At 36.9% G+C, this 25913-nt stretch overlaps 1 protein-coding gene across 1 annotated transcript in view; it reads left to right on the plus strand.

Moving 5' to 3' along the window:
- USH2A (usherin) overlaps window positions 1-25913 on the plus strand; it is an 815986-nt gene that overhangs the window by 641918 nt on the left and 148155 nt on the right. The window contains 3 exon segments of the mRNA XM_032639255.1: window positions 4595-4702; window positions 11461-11644; window positions 12998-13155. Coding sequence (XP_032495146.1) covers window positions 4595-4702; window positions 11461-11644; window positions 12998-13155 — 450 coding nt within the window.

Here is a 25913-nt window from a genome sequence, read left to right on the forward strand (position 1 = left end):
TGAAAGTGTAATTGTAACGAGTTTGGTTATAGTATGCCTCTTTCCTTTATAAGAGAACACGATTCCCTTTAGGGAAGTTCAAGTAATTGGCAGCCACAGTAATCTCCACTCCACTGAAATGTTAAATACTTGACTTTTCTCCATGCATTTGTCTTTCTCAGTTCTACCCCCGCTATTCTTACTCTTTTAGTTCAATGCTGAGCAGTTGAATGATGTTTTCTTTTCTCCTTCTACTCTTTGACTTTAGGATTAAGTTACAGTCGGAACAGTTCCTTGGAGACATCTCTTTATTTCCCTCTTCTCATCCTGATCAATTCATGAGTAGTTTTCAATTGTTGTGCCCTTTCCATTGCCCGTTGCTAATATGTCATATGTATCTCATTTTAAGGACTACCAATAGGGGCTTCCTTAAAATGACAGCAAATTCCAGTTGAAATGTGTTGATTTTATTGAGTTTTACAGAGTCATATATATGAAAGGTCATCCAGTTCCTGTAAATCATCTATGCTTCCTGGCAGTCCATGCTTTCCTTACCGACTGTTTGAACCAAGCCTACTAGTAATCCAACCCTCTAACAATAGGAAAAACACAACACCCAGGAAAGAGAATATAGAAAATAATGGATTCATCTATTGCCTTCCCTCAAGTTAGGCTGTAGTCCAATTTAGCAGTCTATACTCCCATGCCTGCAGTTTACAGATATGGAAACTGAGGCACCTAGAGGTCAGAGAACTGGCCCATGGTAGTAGTTAATATATAGGTAAGGATTAGACCCAAAGAGTCTAACCTCAGACCCTGTTCTCCTAACAGCTATGCTGTACTGCCTCAGTACATGAATTGTGGTCATATTCCAAATGAAAATATTTAAATACCTAGTCCCACATGGATTTTTTACATTACTGGAAGTGTCACTGGGCTTTGAGCTACCTATGTCATTTTCCTTATAAGCCTCAGAAGACTGACCCAACTGTTCTGGGTCACATTTCTCAGCCCAACTGCCCAGATTTGTATCCGGACCTCACGCTTTCTTATCTCTGTGATCATTTTGAATATAGTTCCCTATGCTATACAGTAGGACCTTGTTGTTTATCTATTTTATATATAGTAGTGTATATCTATTCATCTCAAACTCCTAATTTATCCCTCTCCCACCCTTTTCCCCTTTGGTAACCATAAATTTGTTGTCTATGTCTGTGAGTCTATTTCTGTCTTGTAAATAAGTTCAGTTGTACCCTTTTTTTAGATTCCCCATATAAGCGATATCATATGATACTTGTCTTTCTCTGTCTGACTCACTTCACTTAGCATGATAATCTTCTGACTTCTTGACCAAGGTTTTCTACTCAACACTCAGTTCTACATCCTACCCACCACCCTTAATTCTAGCACTCCAAGAGATACATATTCCTCCACTAACTATGGCCCCATCCTCTGCTAGACCAACCCACCCCACCAATTTAAACACCTGTAACAAACTCCTTGGTACACCTTCCTTGGTCTACCAAAAATCCCTCAAGGGCTAGTTTCTCCACTGTTGTACCATTTCCAAACATCTGTCTTCTAGTGTTCTGGGCTATTTATAAAATGGATGGCACTCAACCCCCTCTGAAAAATTCTGTTAAAAAAAAGACAATCGCTACTTTTTTTAAAAAAAGTATTCATTTATTTATTTATTATTTATTTATGTATTTATTTTGGCTGTGCCAGGTCTTAGTTGTGGCACATGGGATCTTCGTTGTGGCATGCAGGATCTTTAGTTGTTGCATGTGGGATCTTTAGTTGTAGCACACGGGTTTCTTAGTTGCAGCATGCATATGGGATCTAGTTCCTCGACCAGTAATCAAACCCGGGCCCCCTACATTGGGAGCACAGAGTCTTACCCACCGGACCACCAAGGAAGTCCCTCTACTTTTATGTACAGTAAATTTTCTTTTTAGCTACTGTCCTCGCTGCAAATACCCTCAATCTTCTAATCAATCTTAGTACACCTCTGCAATGACATTTTCTTTTCCTTTCCTAAGACCCATCCTAAAATGTCCTTCAAAAGTCTGAAACCAGACCAACAAGAACACAAAATGAGAAGCAGAATTAAGGCTCTTTTTTTTTTTTTGGTTAGAATATGCTGGAGAAAAAATCAAGTATCGCTTCACTTTTACTAGCCATACTTAAGTCTGACGTTCAGGAAAAAGATCTGGAAAATATTTATTGTTCATAAATTATATTAACTTTTTATATTATTTTAGTAATATTCTGCAACTAGAGAAGAATCTCCTACTCAGTGAGATAGATACTGTGGGCAGGAGTCCCTGTGGAATTATGAGGAAGGCCCTGTTTGGTCAAATCACACTTGTGATGGATACATGGACATCATCGCATCATAGCCCTGCCATCCTTATTGGGTACTTTTATGCCTCGGTCTTCCTTAAACAATATTTAACAGACATTGAATACATCAAATAGGCACTACTGGGAAAAAATGATTTAAATAAGAAACACTCAGAGATACCATCCTTACTCTCAAAGGGCTTACATTCTAAGTGAGAAAGTAAGTTATTCAGATAAAACGGTGTGACAAGGGTCAAGACCCCTTTTTCACTAATGGAAGTAAAGAAAGGGACATCGTCAGACTACACCAGCCACTGCAGTCTCTGACCTTCATTCTTGAATCTTTCCTTCCATTTTCTCTTGAGCTCTATATTCTAGCATCTTTAGCCTTTTCCCATAAGCTTTTATCAAACACACAAGGCTTGGATATGGCTTAGATATTTCATCATATTCCTCATCCCTAAATCAGGTAAATATCAAAATTATGTAAATCCTCCATAGCAACCTAATGGAAGATTATAATCAAATAAGTATCCACATCTTGTCATTAAATTGATAAGGAAACACAAAGGGCTTTGAAGCTGAATTCTGGAGCTGCTCCAGCTACAGAACATTATGGCTTTAGCAGAGAACCCAGACTACTGCTTCAATTCTAAATGAACCAGTTAATTAATTTTTTCATTCACTTAACAAGCACCTACTTTGTGCCTGTCACCATTCAAAGGATACGGTTGTTGCCAAAACAAAGTCCTTGCTCTTTTTGAGCTTGCATCATGGAGGTGGAGACAATCAATAGATAAACAGACATATAATCAAACATCAGATAATGTCGAAGGCTATGAGACAAGAAAGTAATTTGAGAGGATAAAAAGTGCTGGTTATGGTGTGTAGATAGAGCAGTCAAAATCTTTTAAAATGTAGCATTTGAGCAGATCTGTATAAAGTGACAGTGTGACTTTGAATGTCTCTGGAGGAAGTGTCACCTCACCAAAAGGACAAAATATGTGAAAATGTAGTTCTAAATTCATGAAAAAATAAGTATAGTAATTATTGGATCCATGTTATAACTTAGCCCAATATTTGACGTTAGAGATTAAGTCCTATTCTTTTTTTAAGAAAATATTTGTAAAGCATTGTTTGAGTTTTCCCGAGAATCAAGGCAAGAAATGTTAGCCTCTATGTATCCTTGTTGGATGCCGCTGAGTCTTAAGGTTGCTTCTGCTAAAAGAAAGTGCTTCTCTAAGTAACCCATCCCATCTGCCTTAACAGCCTTAGAAGCTAGATGCAATGGTTCCCCATTTTACAGATCAGTAGTTGAGAGCAAAGTGAAGCTAAGTAACTTGTCCAGGGTCACTGGCCACAGAGCAGTGAGGTCTGACAATACGCAACTTCTATTGTAAATGGATTGCCATTCTTTTTTCCCCTGAGAATTTATTGATCAATATTGTGCTACATCATACATCTGAATACAAAAGAAGTAATAAGCAGTATCCCTTCATCAAAGTGTATTTAATCTACATGTAAAGACAAAAGCAACATATCCCCCAAAAAACTACAGAAGTAAGCCTAAGATGGTACGGTATGGGAACATATGGTGAAGAAATGCAAAGTTTAAAAAAAAAGAGTCAGTTGGTGTTAATATGAGCTGAATATGGCTTGGGGCTAAAAAATGTTGACTCTAACCTTCTTTTTACTTTTTTTCTGCCTCTGTTCATATAAGAAGCAATTGAAGAAACTGGGGTGGTTCGCCTAGAGAAGAGAAAAGTCGGGGGGGATTTGATAACTGTCTACAAATATTTGAAGAACTGTCATGTGGAAAAGAAATTAGATTTGTTCTATAAGTCCCTAGCGGGTGGAAGTGATAGAAAGAGTTCACCACAATATAAGGAAGGACTTTCAAACCAAATAGAGAACTGTAGAGCTCTCTAAAGATAGAGTGGGCTATTTGGGAGATGGACTACTTTGATCCTCTAGCCAGGGGAGCCCCTTCAATGACACCTTGTACAGGGGAATCAAGGGTAAAATGGATGGATGGATGACATGAATTTTCAGATCTCTTCGAAGGCTGAGAATTTATGATTTTACCAGTGAGAAATGAAATTTCTATTAATACTGAGCTGCTTATGGAGTTCCTCTCTCCCTTAGAGAGTGTTTTCTGCTCTTAAAATTTTGGGATATCATATCTACAGCTCTGCATGTGACTGCTAGTGCTTACCTGATAATAAATAATCCTCTCAAGAGGTACTTGATTTCTTTTTGCTCTTTCTAGGTCTCCAGCCATACACCAACTACAGCTTCACACTTAGAGCTTGTACATCTGCTGGATGCACTTCAAGTGAGCCTTTTCTAGGTCAGACTCTGCAGGCAGCCCCTCAAGGTAATTAAAAAAATACCCATGACTGGGGAGAAGAAGTTTTCATTTGGTATTTTGATGTGAACTCTATAAACCCTTTCATAACAAACAAGGAAGAAGGAATAAAGTCTATAAGTACAAAATTAAATAAAATTTTAGGTTCCTATTTCTCAAGTTTAGTTAAACTATAAGCTTCCCAAGGCAGTTTGCCTTCAATTCCTTAAACCTTTTAGATGTGGTTTTACATGGAAAAACACTATTATCTACTTGGATACGAAATTCCTCCCAAAATCAAGAATTAAATATTCCCAGAGCAGCTAAAATGTAACAAGCACCATGCTCCCTATGGAAGCTGATTAAAATATTCACTGCCCTCAAGAACTTACAGTCAAATAGAAGTGATAGGACAAGTACCCAAATCTGTATGAAGAGAGAGAATCTTAAAGGTGATGTTAAGAAAGAATAAATGAACAGAATGCTCAGGTTAATCTATGAAGGGAGAAATTATAACCCATCACAGGCATCAAGAAAGATTTTAGGGAGCAGATGCCTTCTGAGATGGACCGCAAGGAACAAGGATTTTGACAAATGAATGGTAGGAGGAGAAATACACAGCTTGAGGGAATGTAAAATGGGACCATCACCTTGGAGATCAAATTGGTGATGTCTATTAAACATAAAATGTTTCCCCATGACACAGCAGTTTCAATTTCATTATCTATGTCAGAAAATAACACTTCCACAACTGCACAAGGAGGCATGCACCAGGATGTCTATTGAAGCCTTTTTTTGTCGTTTGTTTAATGGCAGAATACTGGAAGCAATTGAAACGTCTTTGAGTGGGGGCATTGCTAACTAAATTCAGGTATACTCACATTTTGGAATTCCATGCATCAGTTTAAAGGAATGAGATGATCCATGCATATAAAATAGAACTACATTCATGTATGGTGTCTTTATGTATAAAACAACACATAGAAAATGATATTCATTTCTACAGATAAATAAATAAGTGAATAGGAAAGATTCTGGCAGCATATACACCCAAATAATAACAACGGTCTGTGCGTTAGGAAGTGGGATGGGTAGTATCATTTACTTGCAGGAGAAAAATGTGTGCAGAAGCTTGGCTAGTGATCAACGAATTCTTTTGTTAATCTCTACTATCTGCCTGTTTTCCATGTGGGGAAACAGAGGCATAAATAAGTTTCTGAACAGAAATATAATGTTAATGATCATCAGACAGTCCTGAACTACTTGTCCATTACTCTTCTAATGAAGGGGTTGTTGTACCTCAGAATATTAGACCTGAACTTCCTACCAGTAAATGGGGAATAAAATGGAAAATTCCACATATGGGGCATATGGCTCCTCACCAGGAATTCACTAATGATGTTTTCTATATAAAGAATGTTTCATGTCAAAAAGCTTAGTGTTCCTATGAAAGGAAGAAACCAGCAGTGGATTTTTTGGAAAGGTAAACTGTCAAATGGATACTTTGATGATAATGGATAATTTCTAAAGGATCTATCAACCAGTTTTGGCTGAAACTCAGCCAGATGAAAGAGCAGGGTCTCTCCAGTTTACTCATCCAATCCATATATTTAAATTCTTAGAAAATATGCATCTCTATTCTCACTTTGTCCAAAAAAAAAAAAGATTTCTTGAAAGAGCTCAGATTTCATGACTTAAACATTATAGCTTTCAACAGTGCTGGGGAGTATGAGATGAGAAATGTTTTACTTGATTTCTGTTTTTACCTGTATGCACCTTTACTTTAACACAAATAGCTGTGCAAAGGAACAATAAACTAAATGAGCTTTCCTCTGCAGAACAGACATGGATTTAGAATCCACTTTCCGGCTGTGTAAGTGCCAATTGTGAATAACTTGTATGAGAAATAAATGTAGTCAGGGTGCTTAACTTGGAGGTTGTGAGGGAACAAATCAGCAGTAACATTAAGTTGTGGTGTTTTGCTAAAGTGGAAATAAACATATTATATCATTTTAAATTAATAACCCAAATATAACTAATTTTAAAAGGTCTAGTTGAGTGAATCAGCCATAGTTTGAAGGTCTAACATTTGGGTGTCTAAGTGGATATGGAGAGAATTAAAAGAAGCATTTGTTCCTAGCTACCCTGAGAGCTCCTCGTTTCTTTCATTTTCAATCTAAAAAAGAAAAAAAAAAAAAAAGCACGTTATGACCCCATTGGTAAGTTGGACCTAATTCTCTCCGATTTTAACCTACTAGAAAAATGGCGTTCCCATAGTCAAATAGTGGGAAGAGCTTGAACTGGATTATTGCTCTCTTTTCAGGATTGCTGCCATACTGGCAAGCTCTCATTCATTTTTAGAGTTCAAGCACGCAAAATTGCAGGCATGCGTTCCTCTAGCATTGATAATATGGAAAAGCAAAAGGAAAAGAAGACCAGTCTTTTTCAGTTTCATTCCAGATTCCTCTTCCTCTGCCCTTCTTTTATCTGTTGATGCTCTCCCTTGGAATTCTCCAGTACTAGCTGGAATTCCTAATGAAGGTGGAGAGCTCCCAAACTCTAGAGCTTTCACAAAGCCTACACTCACAGATTTAAGGCCTGTCTGTCTACCAGTCTACGAGATGTTTATATTTAAGTGTTTTACAAATATTTCAACCTCAGTATTTCAATGTTTAAAATCGCTCTCCCCACTATCTTTCTTTTCTTCCCTTTTCCCTCTCTCAAATACCACTATCTAATCATCTAAGCCCCCAAACTGACATTCTTAATGCTTCTCTTTTCCTTAAGTTATAGTAGACAATTCTTCATAGTTTTATTAATTTTAAATCTTAAGGATTTTTAAAATGTTGTTCTTCCTTTCCATCCCTTCTGTCGTTGCCTTAGTTGAGACACCTACAACTTCTCCAGAGCCTCCTAACTAGTCTCCCTGCCTCTGGTCATTTCTCCTCTTTCTCAAATCACCACCCCAGTTCTTTTTTAACAGTTTTGCCAAAATAGGCATAACTCACATTAATTACCTCCATAAAAATCCCATTTCTTTCCAGGAGGAAAGAAATCCACATCTTCTTAGTAAATCAAATTAGATCCCTCAAGTTTTAACTTCTGCCAGTCTGGCAAGTCTTTTGGTCTTTCCCACATGCAATTTAATGTACCAGTCATGCCAATATACTTGAACTTGTACCATGCTTTCCGTATCTCTAGGGCTTTGTGTGGGTTTCCCTCAGCCTCTAGATACCCTTCCCTACATCCTCACTCAGCTAACTCCCATTTTTTCAAAATGTGGCTCAGATGTCTCCCATTCTGAAAATCTCCTCTGACCCCATCCCTTTCCCATCCGTCCCCATTTCACTCCCAGCCTGTTTTAGGTACCATGGCTAAGTGCTCTAATAGCACACTAAGCTTCCTTTTCTTAAAGCACTTATCAAACTGGACTATAAATTGTTATTTACCCATTTTTATTCATCACGATACTATAGGTTCCTTGGAGGATAAAGACTATATATCTTTATCCCCACATTCACAGTGCCCAACATAGAAAATGACTAAATTGAGTAGAATGTTGAATCCACAAATGAACAAATAATAAATGGCCCAGAATTCAATGCACTTCTGACATCAGCCAATACAAAACTGGTTCCTTTGATTAACTTCCAAGGGAAAGCCAATCCACAAAAAATGTTGGGATTTTTGACTAGGAATTTGTAGGGACACAAGAAATGGGTAATACTGCATGACACTCAAGACAAAGTTAAAACAAAGCCAGTGGACATGTTCCTTACTTAGTAGCTATTATGTCAAGAGACCAACCAAGGTGTCCTTCTGACCTTTCCCTCTTACACCTCTCAGCTAGTTTACCTGCTCCCCACCCCACTTCTAGATGATTTCCCTCATGACCATCCATTCCCTTCCCTCGAACAGCCTCAGTTCTGCCCTTCCATTATGTAGAATAGGTTTTCTGATGTCACTGAGACCCAGGCTCAGCGAGGGAGGTAGATTCTTCACCTGGGACTTACTAAGACCTCTCACCAAAGGTGGGTCTTATCCTATCAAAGATTTCTTGCAGCTGCCAAGATAAGAGAGTCTCCATAACATTATGCAAGTGAAAACACAGGGCTTATTAGTTTTTTACACATTCCAATTTCATCTTATAAATCAAACCAACGGACACAGGGTTATTGCCAACATGAACAGAGCTTTCACCAGCTTTTCTAAATATAAAACTCAACTTTTATTTAAAACACAAAGCAACACCAAAATGTGGCTTCATTTTATCTCATTAACTCCTGCATTTCCACAGACTGCACTGACTGATTCAAAGCAGAAACTAAGCAGTAGCCTTTCTCACACCTTGGTGATTTTTAATACATCCTTCAAGGTAAGGAAGACAGGACCGCAGGAAGCGGATTGTGAACTACAGCCTTATACTTTATCTTTTAAATCAACAGACTAATATCGCGTTTAAATCGGAGCTCTAATTAGCTGGGTGAGTCATCCAGCAGCTGTTGGCAGAGAGACCCAAACATAAATGTATATTATGATTTGTGGATTTGTTCAAGTACCTAACATAGGGTGAGCTTTCAGAACAAAATGAACTACTGTCTTCTCAGGAGTAAGCTGTTCTTTAGAAAATCAGTAAGTTTGAGCCATTTTTAAATCGATCTTGATTCTTTCAGAATGCTGCTAAGTAAATAGCGTTTGAATGTCCTTTTCTTATAAAAGTGTTGAAATCTTACCCTTTCCTGAGTAACTTACACAGGAGGTACAATCAACCAAAAACTATTGATTATTGAGAACCTAATATTGAAATGAGTTTTTAAAAGCTGAAGAAGAGACTTACAGAGTCTATTCAGAGCATGACCAGATGACAGCATGAAACTCCTTCTCATCGCTAGGTTCTCCATCAATACATTTTTACATTGATAAGACTACTTAAATATTTGACCTTGAATTACAGTTGTTTGGGTACACATTTTATCTTTTATACAGAGGGTATAAACTCCTCATAAAAATGAGCCATATCTTAGTCGCATTTGTATTCCATAGAATCCTTACATAGTAATTTGTGGGACATAAATTTACAACAAAATTATTCAATATTTATGAGGCATTGTGCTATCCATAAAGATACATGGACTACTAACACAGAGTAGACCCCTGCCCTCATGCAGCTAACTTTGTATTAAAAGCAAGAGAAAGAAATAGACCACACAGTCATAAAAACAAAAAATAATGATGATATCAAAGAAAGAAGATGATTATGATGTTATGAGCATGGAGAGGAAAATAGAAAAGGGCATATGATAGAGGGAAACAAGGTTGGGATCACTTTAGATAGGGTTAAAGTTATAGTTAGGGAATAGCGGTCAATAAGACCTCCCTGATAAGGTGATATTTACACGGGTCACTGAAATCTGAGAATAAAATGCACAGTTGTCATGGTGTCATGAACAAAAGTGTTCCAGTCCGAGGGAATGGAAGTGCAAAAGCTCAGAGGTGAGAAAGAACTTGAACCATTCTGAGGCTGGAAAGGAGTCTGGTGTGGCTGGAGCTTCATGAATGATGGAGAGAATGGTGCCAGGTAGTCCAGAGCCAGAAAAATGTAGGGCCATACAGGTTATCATAAGGAATTGGAATTATACTATATGAATAATTTCAAAAGGGCTGTATATTTTATGAATATTATACTAGGTTACATATACACTATATATGCTTTTATAAGTGATAGAGAGAACGACAAGATTTAAAACACAGACACTAGTTTAGAGGCTATCACAGGAGTCCATGAGAGGGAGGAATGTAGTTTGGATCAGGAGAGGTAAAAATAGAAGGACTGTGCACATTCAGGGTAGAATCTGTAGGACTCGATGATAGATTATATTTAGGGGTGAGAAAAGTAAGAGCTTCTGGGATAATTTTTTTGTGTTTTGCCCCAGAAAATGAATAGTTGGAGAAGACTTGGAGACAAATAGATTGTAGACCAGAAAACCAAGAGTTCTGTTTTAGGTTTTTGGTTTTTGATATGTTTTAGGTTTTAGGTTTTTGATATGTTATTAGTCATCTAAATGGAGGTAGACAAGTAGAGAGTGGAGCTCATGTGTCTGAAGCTCAGGAGAGAGCTTTAGTATAGCGATATGCATCGGGCAGTGTTCAACACAGAGATAATGTTTAAAACTGAGACTAAATGGAGATCAACTACAAAGATAGTGTTGCCAAACAAGAGGAGAGGAAAGGAGAAGAGGGGAGGGAAGGGTAGAGGGGAGAGCCTAGTTCTCTGAGGCACTACATCATTTTGAGGTCCAGGAAGGGAAGAGAAGCCAGTAAATGAGGCTGGAAGTAGCCAGAGAGAAAGGAAAAAACAAGCACAGCATGTAGTGTCAGAGAGGCACAGGCAAAGTATGTTTGTTCATCGAATTTGATAATTCAGGCAAATACTAGATTATGATTCCAAGTAAATAGGCATCAAATTCGAAAATTCCTGGATATTTTCTTAGGTCTTGATTACACTCAGAGTAGCAGCCAAGACAAAGTTTCCATCACTAGTTGTCTGGCATTCATTTTCTAAAGGCAATTCAAAACTAATAATAATTAAAGCATTAAAAAAGTATTTATATATTTATACCCAATTATATACTTTACCTCCAAAACAAATAAAATGTATTTTTGTTGCTCACCATGAGATTTTTTTATCAACAGATAAAAATATCATAGCATGTGGAGTGATGGTATGACTTTTGATATGGTGCTTACTGTATCCTAGCAATAAAACTTCCTTGTGTTATTTTTGCCAGGAGTTTGGGTGACACCTCGACACATTATCATCAATTCTACAACAGTGGAATTATATTGGAGTCTGCCAGAAAAGCCCAATGGCCTCATTTCTCAATATCAATTGAGTCGTAATGGAAGCTTGGTTTTCCTGGGGGGCAGTGAGGAGCAGAACTTCACTGATAAAAACCTGGAGCCCAACAGCAGGTAAACTAAAAGAAAACTTTACCAATCATACAGTGAGAATTACAGACTTCTCAGGGTTGAGAAAGAGGCCATCTCCAACTGAAACAATATTAAATTAATTGGTTAATTAATCTCATATATTAGCCATTCCAGAGCTGATGAAATCTCTTAATCCATTTCAGATGTTGAAGATCCAAACACTAGCTCATTACACTAGTCTTCAGAGGACATGATATTCCTTAAAACTGTAAACAGCCTTTTATTTGACATGAGAATTTTTTAGTATATGAAATACACAAAGTATTAAATTTTAAGAATTATCAAATGATCTTCAAAATCATGCAGCCCTAAACTAGCAAGAAAATAGATTTAAAGAGGTGTGTTTTGCATCAACAGCCTTTACTTCTGGGATAATGTTTTCTCTACTTGCTATACTATATATAGACAGGAGTGGTTCGAGGGGGAAAACTTCCACATATTTGCAATTCAGTCCCATTCATTTCTCAGCAGAGATCAAATATATCTTAGATCAACAGATGTTTTCTTGCAGAGAGTAGAGATCAATTTAGTTTTATTGTAGAGAGTAGCAGATCAGTTTAGAAACATCTTTCTCTAAACATATTTCCCTGAACTCTAACCCACTTAAAACTGGAGAGCATTCATTTGAATCCTCCACAATCCACCAGCACACTCCAAGACTTTCCTGAAATCTTTAAGAAAAGCAATGAATTACTCGACGGTTAAAAATAAGATGGGGGGGACTTCCCTGGTGGCGCAGTGGTTAAGAATCCACCTGCCAATGCAGGGGACACGGGTTCGAGCCCTGGTCCGGGAAGATCCCACATGCCACAGAACAACGAAGCCTGTGCGCCACAACTACTGAGCCTGTGCTCTAGAGCCCTTGAGCTGCAACTACTGAGCCCACATGCCACAACTACTGAACCCCGTGCGCCTAGAGCCCATGCTCTGCAACAAGAGAAGCAACTGCAGTGAGAAGCCCACGCACCACAACGAAGAGTAGCCCTGCTCACCACAACTAGAGAAAAGCCCACGTACAGCAACAAAGACCCAACACAGCCAAAACTTAATTAAATAATTAAAATAATAGTAATAAATTTACATTTAAAAATGCCCATATTTAAAAATAAGAAAAAATAAAATAAAATGGGAAAGGGTCTGAAATAGTGATGTCCTGGAGAGAATGTTCCCTGTGCTAGAAAAATTATAAGGTCTATGGTAAAGTCTCTGGATGGGGACCAAAGAATTTGCAATTTGTCACAAATTTAGAACCAAGCAATAGATAGAAAAGCCAGCAATCACTGTCCAATTGTCGTGTGCATTGCCTTATCACAATTCTTTCTTTTTTAAATATAGGTACATTTATAAGCTGGAAGCCACTACTGAAGGTGGCAGCAGTCCCAGTAATGAGTACATTATACAGACACCTGTATTAACACCAGAAGAAATCCAACCTCCATATAACATCACAGTAATTGGGCCTGATTCCATATATGTAGCTTGGACCCCACCAGGTAAGAAATAAAACCTGTGTGTGTGTGTGTGTGTGTGTGTGTGTGTGTGTGTGTGTGTGTGTACACGGATGCGCACACACGCGCATGTGTACATAAAACATTTCAGAGGAAGTTAATTGGAGATAGGACTGGAAATGTGAATTTAGTAAATCAGAAGGACATATTCTGTCTCCTGGATAAATATAAACAGAATAAACCAAACTACACTCACGGGTGAATACATGTGTTAGCATTTATGTACATACATATAGATAGATATAGGTGTAGGTGTATAGATAAAGATATATAGATACCTAGATATATACTTTTCTATCAAAGCAACACTTTCTTTCAAGTACCAGAGCCTAAAAATCTCTTTTCTTATTCATACATATGCAAGGTAAGTCACATAGGTCTGAACTACCTTGAGCATCCATTTCTACAGGATTCCCTAGATTGAATCATTGGCATTATATTATAGTAGGGAATGGAGAATTCGGAAAGAAAATAGACCACTCCACCCATGTATCTTGAGTTGTGACCAGTTATATAGTAGCTGAATTTTACCTCTCTAAGCTGTGTAGCCTCCATCAAACCATTGAGTCCCTAGTAGGTTGCTTTTGTGGCTTAGTGCAATATTATATTTGGAATATAATCACCATCCTCAGGTAAAACTCTGACTGCATTAACACTGTGGATTAAGGATTAGAGTGAAATCTGCTTGCTCTGTCTTTTAACATTAGGGATATTTGGAAGTTTTGTTTCAGTAAAATTTAAAACTGATTAAGGTGTTAAATGAACTTCAAAGATATGTGAGTTTATTTTTAATATCTAGTCTTAACATGAAATTGAAGCATGAAATTAACACAAACCCCTGTTGTCCCCATCAGATTAAGTTTAGCCACATTTCAACATGGTACTGAAAATAATTGGTTAACAGTCATTTGGGCTATCAGCAGATCCATTCCATAAAATAATTAACAGACATATTTTGCATTGAAGTGAACACATAACTCAGTCAAAACATGTAATTTAGGCATAAAGATAACATAAAGGCATAATATTGGATTGGCCAAAAAGTTTGTTCGGGTTTTTCTGTAAGATGGTATGGAAAAACCTGAATGAACTTTTTGGCCAACCCAGTATATAAAACTTATATTCTCATGAACCAACATCCTTCTGATGTCATAATCTCAGATCAAAGAAAAAAGGATCTTTGGGGGGACAAATTTGCAGGAGAAAATCTCTGAAGAGCTTTCTAAGCAAAGAAAAACTTAAGTTGCTCTAAGATATAAAGTATAAATGATTTCATCCACCTTTGTATTAAAATGAACATGCAACATATTAAATTAAACAAAACATGAAAGAATAATCAATAGCGCCAGGATGTGTCATAAAGTACTATAATTCAGATCTCAGTATTAGAAGCATAGCTGTTCTTGAACTCTGCTCTTAATTTTAACAGAGGAATAAATACAAATCTCCTGCTGTGAAAAATATACAAACTTACATATCCTTTTATGGAATTGATTTCTACCTTCATGGAAGAGCATGGCCAACTTGCAGCCTTTTAGCATATTTCTCCTTGGCATTCTTATAGTACCGTGGTATTTTTGCTCCACGAAGTAAAATGAGGCATCACAGAGCCAGCCTGAGACCAGATTCAGCCTATTGACTGGAGACTTCTCAGATTCAGTCCAGGGTCTTTTACCATACAAGTTCTCAAAGAGCAATAAAGAAAATCCAGGGTGATACGCAAAGTTGATGATTTTCTAGCCAAGTGACCAGGAAGTTCCATGGTTTATCACAGAGGTCCCCAGCCCTTTTGGCACCAGGGACCGGTTTCGTGGAAGACAATTTTTCCACGGATGGGGTGGGGGATGGTTCAGGCAGTAATGCGAGCGATGGGGAGCGGTGGGGAGCGGCAGATGAAGCTTCACTGGCTTGCCCGCCGCTCACCTCCTGCTGTGCAGCCCGGTTCCTAACAGGCCACAGACTGGTACCATCTGCAGCCTGGGGTTTGGGGACCCCTAGTTTATCAAATTACATGTCATTTTCATATTATTACACGCCTAAATTGTCATTGCTAATCTGAAGATTTCACACTCAGTAAGGATTTGAAAACATCTTTCTTTTTAAAAAAATTTTTTTATTGGAGTATATTTGATACAGTGTTATCAACTGTAACGATGTTGTGTTAGCTTCAGGTGTACAGCAAAGTGAGTCTGTTATACATGTACGTATATCCACTCTTTTTTAGATTCTTTTCCCATGTCGGTCATACAGAGTATTGAGTCGAGTTCCCTGTGCTATGCAGTAGGTTCTTATTAGTTATCTGTTTTATATATAGTAGTGTGTATGTCAATCCCAATCTCCCAATTTATCCCTCCCCCGCCCTTTCCCCAAAAGTTTGTTTTCTATATAAGCTTGTTTTCTACATCTGTAACCATGTTTGTTTTCTACACCTGTGACTCTGTTTCTGTTTTGTAAATAAGCTCATTTGTATCATTTTTTTATATTCCACATATAAGCGATATCATATATCTGTGCCAGCTATTAGCTGACTTTAAATAAGTCAGTTTCTTTGAGTCTCAGTTATCTCCATCTGTAAAATCAATCAGAGAAGAAATCAGAGAAGAAAAAGAAATAAAAGGAATCCAAATTGGAAAAGAAAAAATAAAGCTGTCACTGTTTGCAGATGACATGATATTATACATAGAGAATCCTAAAGATGCTACCAGAAAACTACTAGAGCTAATTAATGAATTTGGTAAAGTAGCAGGATACAAAATTAACGCACAGAAATCTCTTGCATTCCTATACACTATTGATGAAAAATCTGAAAGAGAAATTAAGGAAACACTCCCATTTACCACTGCAACAGAAAGAATAAAATACCTAGGAATAAACCTACCTAAGGAGACAAAAGACCTGTATGCAGAAAACTATATGACACTGGTGGAAGAAATTAAAGATGATACAAACAGATGGAGAGATATATCATGTTCTTGGATTGGAAGAATCAACATTGTGAAAATGACTCTACTACCCAAAGCAATCTACAGATTCAATGCAATCCCTATCAAACTACCAATGGCATTTTTCACAGAACAAGAGCAAAAAAGTTCACAATTTATATGGAAACACAAAAGACCACGAATAGCCAAAGCAATTCTGAGAAAGAAAAATGGAGCTGGAAGAATCAGGCTCCCTGACGTCAGACTATACTACAAAGCTACAGTAATCAAGACAGTATGGTACTGGCACAAAAACAGATATATAGATCAATGGTACAGGACAGAATGCCCAGAGATAAACCCATGCACATATGGGCACCTAATTTACGACAAAAGAGGCAAGAGTATACAATGGAGAAAAGACAACCTCCTCAATAAGTGGTGCTGGGAAAACTTGACAGCTACATGTAAAAGAATGAAATTAGAACACTCCCTAACACCATACACAAAAATAATCTCAAAATGGATTAAAGACCTAAGTGTAAGGCCAGACACTATCAAATGCTTAGAGGAAAACATAGGCAGAACACTGTATGACATAAATCACAGCAAGATCCTTTTTGACCTACCTCCTAGAGAAATGGAAATAAAAATAAACACATGGGACCTAATTAAACTTAAAAACTTTTGCACAGCAAAGGAAACCATAAACAAGACAAAAAGACAACCCTCAAAATGGGAGAAAATATTTGCAAATGAAGCAACTGACAAAGGATTAGTCTGCAAAATTTACAAGCAGCTCATGCAGCTCAATATCAAAAAAAAACAAACCCCATCCATAAATGGGCAGAAGACCTAAATACACATTTCTCCAAAGAAGGTATACAGATTGCCAACAAACACATGAAAGGATGCTCAACATCACTAATCATTAGAGAAATTCAAATCAAAACTACAGTGAGGTATCACCTCACACCAGTCAGAATGGCCATCATCAAAAAATCTATAAACAATAAATGCTGGAGACGGTGTGGAGAAAAGGGAACCCTCTTGCACTGTTGGTGGGAATGTAAATTGATACAGCCACTATGGAGAACAGTATGGAGGTTCCTTAAAAAACCAACAATAGAACTGCCATATGACCCAGCAACCCCATGGCATATACCCTGAGAAAACCATATTTCAAAGGTGTCATGTACCACAATGTTCATTGCAGCTCTATTTACAATAGCCAGGACATGGAAGCAGCCTAAGTGTCCATCAACAGAAGAATGGATAAAGGAGATGTGGCACATATATACAATGGAATATTACCCAGCCATAAAAACAAACGAAATTGAGTTATTTGTAGTGAGGTGGATGGACCTAGAGACTGTCATACAGAGTGAAGTAAGTCAGAAAAAGAAAAACAAATACTGTATGCTAACACATATATATGGAATCTAAAAAAAAAAAAAAAAAATGGTTCTGAAGAACCTAGGGGTAGGACAGGAATAAAGACGTAGAGGTAGAGAATGGACTTGAGGATGCGGAGACAGGGAAGGGTAAGCTGGGATGAAGTGAGAGAGTGGCAGGGACATATATACACTACCAAATGTAAAATAGATAGGTAGTGGGAAGCAGCCACATAGCACAGGGAGATCAGCTTGCTTCTTTGTGTCCACATATAGGGGTGGGATAGGGAGGGTGGGAGGGAGACGCAAGAGGGAGGAGATATGGGGATATATGCATATGTAGAGCTGATTCACTTTGTTATAAAGCAGAAAGTAACACACATTGTAAAGCAATTATACTCCAATAAAGATGTTAAATAAATAAATATATATTTGCCCCAAAATCTGCTAGGTACCAAGGCCTCCACTTTCAAAATGATAAAACTGCATATCGCAAGATTGGGTTTGTAAATTTTTAAGATTTCTTTCAAATTTCCCAGAATTTTGTCATTTTTTCTTTGAGTTCAATATCATATTTTCATGTTTAAAGTATAATGTTTCTATTTAGAAAAGGATCATTGTGAAATAAGGCATAAGTTTTGCTTTTTTAATGTCACCTTAACTCTTGTCTACCTCAATTTTGTAGAAATTGTTCATTCTAGTCCAGCCTAAGGGATATTGTAGAAATGCTTTACACACTAGCTCTGACCATGTAACCAGCGCTTAATAAATCCATAATATCCAGGCCTGTCAATCTTTTAGTTTCAGATGCACAAAATCCATTACAGAAACCCTGTAATATATGGAAAGATTAAAGTCTTAAATTAAACTTTTTCCCTGGTGCCTAGAAGGATTTTGAACTTAGTAAACAGGGAGATGATTTTGACTTGTGTATAATCTACAGTTGATTTTATTGGAAAGTACCTCATGCTGTGTTTTGATTTGGATAATAAAAACATTTTCTGTTCCTGAATAGTCACAAATATATATTTTAAACAGGAAGAAAACAAACTTGTTATAACTTGAGGTTGTTTATTTGCTGACAATCAAGAGCTTTCTAGGTATTCATCATACCCTCCTGCCATTGCAAAGTGATTACATCATACACAGAGCTGAAAAATGGACAAAACAGTCCATACCTGTAGTTCCCAAACTTGAGTGAACATTAGGATCACCTGGAAAGCTTGTGCAAAGACAGATTCTCAACCCCAAGTTTACTGAATAAGAATGTCCTGGGCTAGAGTTAAGTTCGGCAGATGACATTGATGTGCTCCAAGTTTAGTAACCATGGATCACCCACATCATGGGTGGTCAAAAGTGGTCAATTATGATAACTCTCTGAAAATGCAGATCAAACCAGTTTCCCTTGAATGTCCAAAGCCAAAATAGTGGTTAACTGATTTATTTTCACACGTATTTTGTTTTGTGGTCAGTAAGGACAGAATGACCTTACACAGGTAAGTTGCTGGGAGAAAAATATCTCTGTGGTTGCCTGGCAACTGAAAATGACCCATGCAATTATGTGGGCTTTCAGTTTACACATTGTTAATTATCAGTGTTATCTATAAATTGCCTTGTTGTTTATAAATCCTGTTAGTAAAAGGGGTTCAGGCCAGAGAGTATATGAGAATATTCAGGGGAAGAGAAATTGTGATAAATATCACATATTCATTAACATTACTTGTGTATATTTGCCATGTTTTAAATTCCTAGTATGTGCCAAACAATTTGATAAGCACTTTCCCTGCCTTACTGCAGTTAATTCTCATGCAAACCCTGGTAGGCAAGTAATATCATTATCAAAATATTAAGATAAGAAACTTGGATCTTGAAGAAGTAATATAATTTACTCAAGGTCACACAGCCTGAATTCAAATTCAGGTCTGCGCTCTTCTGCTGCCTTATAAGAGCAATTCCTTCCTGTCTTTGGCTTAACTCTTAAATCCAAATCATACTTTCCATTTATTGCCCAAAGTCTTTTAGATTTACGATAGAGCAACTAGGTTTTCTGAAATAGTAGCCTAGAGGGCCAAGAAGCAGAGCTAGGTGTTGGGGAAAACCAAACGATTTGGGGAGAAAATTTTTTGTGTGGGGCATGTCAAGACCAGAAGAATTAATGGTGGAAAATGACAAGCCCCTGAAGGGAAAATATCTACCTGGCAATAGTTATCTCCTGAGGCGTGAGGGAACTAGTAACCAGAAGCCATTACTGACCCATCTAGAAGTGCAGAAAGAATAGACATGACTTAGCAAAGCTAGATTCCAGGTCCAGGAAGATTTTAATTAGGTGGGAAAGGAAAAGAGTCATTTCTCAAATAACTACAGAGAGATTATTCAAAGACTATTTTAAGCCCTTTGTAGACTTTCTTTTACCTCCCAAGTAAATCCTGGTTTACTTTCTCTCATTATTGACAAAAGTTAGAGGTAAGATTATCAAAACTCTCCGAACTAAAGAAAAAACAAGATTTCCGCTCTTCTGTACATCATTTGTACTTTCAAATCAGATGATACACAAACAACATGTCCTTATAAAATGTTTGCTAAAGTATTAAAGAAACAAAAATGTTGAGTAAGCTTCTAAACTTTATCACTCAGGCAAATATAAATACATTTTGGATTTTCTGCTGTTTAAAATTATTCAAACACTTGATTTCCTATAGAAGCCCACATTCAGTGGGCACTGGGTATATGCTGGCTGTTCTTATTTGAATCTACAGACAACGTGAACCAGATTAGTTTATTCCTAAACATTTCTTCTCACCTTTTACGAGCTCTGAACCTTGGGTCAGAATTTTCACATTCATTAAAGAGAAAAAAGGATATATGCTACCTTAGTGGTTGAAAATGTATAGAAAAATGAAAAAGAAAATACTTCATGGGACGTAAGTGGTTTACTCAGATTAAGAATGGAGATAGGCATCCATGCCATTTCAGAATCCAAACATTCAAAATTATTTAAACTCTGAAGGTAATAATGGGACTTTCTAATTTATCAAGATGATGACTCTGTTTTGATCTATCCTAGCCCTTAATCATCTTCTAATTAACAATATCATTGGATTCAACACCCGCTTTTTCTCACTAAAGATGGTGAGTTATTTAGGCTTAATGCATAACATTGAAATAATGGTGCTTTTCCTGTCACATTTATCTCTTAGTCCATTAAAGAAAAGAATTGGCAACAATTCTTCTACTGAGAAATCATTTAAATTAATATTGCTTAGGAATATAAATGATTTTTATTAATCAAGTTTTGATTAAAGGGTAACTAGCCACAATATGGCCTGCGGGTAGACATTAAGCATCTTGGTGTTCAGTGAACTCATCAACTGCAGTGTATTACATCAGATACTATCCATTTAAAGTCAAAATTGGCATTAAGCTTTTTAAAGAATTCATGTTGCATTAATTGGGATGATTCAACATTGGTAATTGTTTCGGGTTTCTTATAAGGGTAATAGCCGAGTGACAAGTAGTGGTGAGTTTCAGAAGAAAATGTAAAACTCATTTCAATGATTTGTAGTTTATTTTGCATATTACTTCACTTATCTTTTCACTTTTACTGAGGTATAATTGACAAATAGAATGGTGATATATTTAAAGTGTATAACATGATCATTTGATACATGTATATATTGTGAAGGGATTCCCACCATTGATTTAATTAACACATTCATCATCTCATATATTTCCTCTTTTTTCTTTTCTTTACTATAGTCACCGTGTTATACAATAGATCCTCAGACCTTATTCATCTTATAACTGAAAGTTTGCACCCTTTTACCAACCTCTCCCTATTTCCCCCATTCTCTCAGCCCCTGACAACCAGCATTTGCTGTTTCTATGAGTTCAACTTTTTTTTTAATGATGCCGTATATAAGCGATACCATTAGGTATTTGTCTTTCTGTCTGTTTCACTTAACACAATGCCCTCTAGGTTCATCCATGTTGTAGCAAATGGCAGGATTTCCATCTTTTTTAAGGTTGAACAATAGTCCATTGTATATATATCACATCTTCTTTATCCAGTCATCCATTAATGGACATTTCGGACATTAGTTGTTTCTAATCCTTGACTATTGTGAATAATGCTGCAGTGAACATAGGCATGCAGCTACCTCTTTGAGATAATGATTTCATTTCCTTTGGATACATACCCAGAAGTAGAATCGATGGATCATATCGTAGTTCTACTTTTAATTTTCTGAGGAACCTCCGTACTGCTTTCCATAGTGCCTGTACCAGTTTACATTCCCAACAGTGATATACAAGGGTTCTTTTTTCTCCACATTCTCATCAGCATTTATCTCTTGTCTTTTTGGTAATAGGGATCCTAACAGGTGTGAAATGATATCTCACTGTGGTTTTGATTTGCATTTACCTTATGATTATTGATAGTGAGCACCTTTTCATGTACCTGTTGGTTGTTTGTATATCTTCCTTGGAAAAATGTATTTTTAGGTCCTTTGTCCATTTTTCAATTGGATTTTTTTTTTTTTTTTGCTACTGCATTGTAGGGGTTCCTTGTATACTTTAGATATTTAATCCTTCATCAGATATGTGGTTTGCAAATATTTTCTCCCATTCCATACGTGGTCTTTTCATTCTATTGATTCTATTCATTCTTTGCTGTGCAGAAGCTCTTTAGTTTGATGTAGTCCCATCTGTGTATTTTTGCTTTTGTTCTCTTTGCTTTGGGTATTTAATAAATTTATCTCACCTTATTGAGTTCTAATATGTGCAAGGCATTTTCCAAGAGATTAACACATATCTATTTAATGTTCATAACAACGTGTAGTACATCCAATGTTCTCCCTGTGTTGCTAATGAGAAAAGTCAATTTCGATGTTAAAAGCTTTTTTCTCTAGGTGATTCATCACATAGGTGTCAGAGCAAACCCACAATGAATCTGACTCCAAATTCTATGAGCAAACCCACTGTACTATATTTTTTCACTAAACAGTACATAAAGCAAATGATTTTTTTTCTGCATTGTACTATGATCCAGTTCAAAACTTAAAAAAAATAAATTGCCATAGATACAGCAAACGTAAATGAGGACAAAGTAGTTCAAGGGCAGTTCATCCAGTAACCCAGTAGAATCATTTTGTTTGCAGCTTAAAATTTCAAAGGATGTAATTCATTTACATTTGAGTGGATTGATTCATCTATTCATTTTAACAAACGTGAAAATGTTTACCGGGACCCTCTCAGGAGTGAGGCACGATGTGACATTTTGAGAGTTAAAAAGAAGAATGAATGAGGCATCTCCTTCTTGTCAAGAACGCTACCATCTAGTTGGGTAGAAGAGGCATAAGATGATAGCTATCATACAAACTACGTAAAATTTCCATACAATTGGTATGGATGTGTGTTCAAGAGGGTCTGGTTTCACTTCCATGGCCCCCAAAGGACATAACCAAGATACCCCTATCTCTACAAAGGAGACATTGGGCTAACTTGTTAAAAGCATTATGTGAAGCACAGCCCGTGGTTTGAAGCAAACGTGGCTATCAAACCGAATTAATAGTTTTCCTCTTAGAATCGTTCTTGTTCCAGCTCCTAAAAAAAGATTTTAGAAAAGCTTTATTTGATTGACTTGTCCCATTGTAAAGTATGCACCTGCTGTGAAATGAAGCCACAGAGGAAAAAAAAAGTTGAATAATTTAACTTTTTTATTTGTAAAGATAATCAGGGTTTTTCTGATTACATCTTAACTTCATAAATGTTAAATAACCTATCAGCATCTAGTTGTTGTAAATTATGAAAAGGAGCCTCGCAAGGAATATTAACCAACGAAATCCTTGTTCTTTAGTGAACAGGAAAATGTGTTATGGCAGCTTGTCATCGTGCAACTGGTAACTTTGACACCAAATAACAAAACTGCCATTTGCACTTCGGGTAAATTGGTTCACGTGAGTTTCCACTGCTCGTCTTGCTCTGACATAAATTTATGAACTCAGGAACTGACCAAGTCGTGTGGCTTGCCAGCTGACTTTAACAAATATGCCCATTTCATTTCATTTAGTCATCAGAATACCAGGGGGCTAGGTCGTTTCAGACTCATTGCAGATGGTCTAGGGTTTGCAGGAACACAGGAGGCTTTCATGTCACTGTCCTATAAATTATGACAGTGGAGCGGGCCCTCTTCCTAAATAAACGCGTGTCAGTGCTTGACATGTTCACAGCTTCAAGGAGCATTTTCTGTTTCAACACCTCATAGGTGTATATAAAGGACATTTTTAACCAAGATGTGGAAAATTGCCTTTTCTGGGTTCATGCTTTGACCAGCCATGATCAAGATTATGTCTATATTTGAAATGTGGTGGAAGTACAGTTTTGTTTCCTGACCTCCTAGGAGTCCTGTCCTTTTAAGCAGAGAAGTTACTGGAAGCAGACCAGTAGGTACAGACTAAAGACATATAATGAGGTGCAACCTCAGACAAATCAAAGGGAAGACCACTCTAAATTACTGCTGAGAATAAAGACGAGGATATCATTACAGGAAGACAAGTTGACCACATCCAAGTATACGTAAAAAATAAAACTAGGGTAACAAGATAGTTATAAAGATATTTACTTGATTCAATATAGCATTGCTGTAATTGTAATTAGAATAGCAGCTTTATATAAAGATGGGTTCAGAAGTGTTAGAAGGCACATGAAAGCAGTGTCATAACTGTGGGTTTTGGGGGGTTTTTTTGCATTTTGTTCCATTTCCTTTTGTGGAGATGTCTGTCATTTATTCAGTACTTTCTATTTGCAGTAATGACCTAAAATGCTTTACATACATTTTTTAATTTAATACTTTCAGCACTTTAAGACGTGGCTATTAGTGTTATCATTTTACAGGTGAAGAGACTGGCATCCATAGAGGGTGGGTAATTTACCAGGGACAAATGAAGGCAGAAGAGGGAGTTGATCTGACTCCATTCTGTGGTTTATCTAGTTCAAGACTCATGGCATATTTTTCAAATGTGTGTTTGTCAAACTTTTCTACAAGTTCTACCCTAAGATCAGAGAAGACAGAATGAACATGCAATCCCAGGAGGTTTGGATAAAACCTGAAGCAATCACCATAACCTTGCAATTTTTTTAAGGTCTTGCTTTTTACCTTAAAAATTCATGCAAATTTGGCATTGAATTCCAATGTGTTTCTCTCCATCCCCCAATAATGTATTGTATAATTTATCATTCAGGGGTACATTTTCTATTAATCTCTTTAGTTAAAGCATGATATGCTGTTCTATTTCAGGATATTAAGTCAATCTGAAGAAAACCGACCCCAATGTCCAGGCAATTCTTCCTCTCTTCATTTCATCATATATATGTGTATACAAACAGCAACCTTTTTTTTCCCACTGCTTTATAGAGTATGTCAGGGTAACAATAAGGAGAAATGCCCCAAATCTGAGGTGGGATGCTGTGACATGCCAAGATACTCTGGATGGATATTCCCATAAGCATATCTTCCTGCTGTAAAAGGTCAAATTGCAAACCAGGGTACTGATTCACTCTTCAATCTCTTTTACTACCTCGAGCAATTCTCCCCAAAGAACATCTTTAGTGAGGGGAAAAAAAAAAAGAAACCTGATTATATTGCTCTTTATTTTACCTCTAATACAGTACTTAAGTTTTCCTCACCTATTAATAAATTCAGAGTCTCCAACGCTCCCTGTAATCAACCCCCTTCATGCAACTCTCAAACTTCGTAATTATAGCAGTCTTGTTGGGAGCAGTAAAAACATTCCCAGTTTTGTCTTGCAGTTGAGAATTAAGCCTTGAAGAATATCTTCTAAATGAGCTCGTTACATGTACTCACTATACTATTAAAGAGAAAATGAATTTACTTAAATTTTCTAGATATTAATCTTTGTTGTGATATCTGAAAAAAATAATATAGAATTGTCTATTACCTGACACTAAGCAGAAGCATCATGGTCCTAGCCAACTTCTCATCCCATGTCTGAGGAAGATTACACATAACTAATTCATCTTAAAGCAGTAGTAAGTGACAAAAATTAAATTGTGTTTTGACTGCACCATGAATAGTATCTGTACTTGTTCAACACACTGGTTATGTCTGCATAAACGTTTTCGGCTGGTGTACAGTCCACTCTGAAGTGACGATAGAGTTAAAAAAACTGAGTAGAGAAAGTTCCCATCACTCACTACACATAAAATTTCCTAGTCTTGTGCTTTTTAGGGAGAAAAATCCACACCCAATTTTTGTGAACAAGGGATAGCGGGATTCTGCTGGTTTTCCCTAGCTTGGGCAGGAGAGTTGTGTATTTCACAAATTTTACAAGTCAAATTGATTTTGGGAAAGAGGACACGTTTGTCCTTGTCTCCAAAAATACTTGGACAAAAGTCCACAAATGTCCAGGGT

This window comes from Phocoena sinus, chromosome 1 (assembly GCF_008692025.1).
Source record: "Phocoena sinus isolate mPhoSin1 chromosome 1, mPhoSin1.pri, whole genome shotgun sequence".
NCBI lineage: Eukaryota > Metazoa > Chordata > Mammalia > Artiodactyla > Phocoenidae > Phocoena > Phocoena sinus.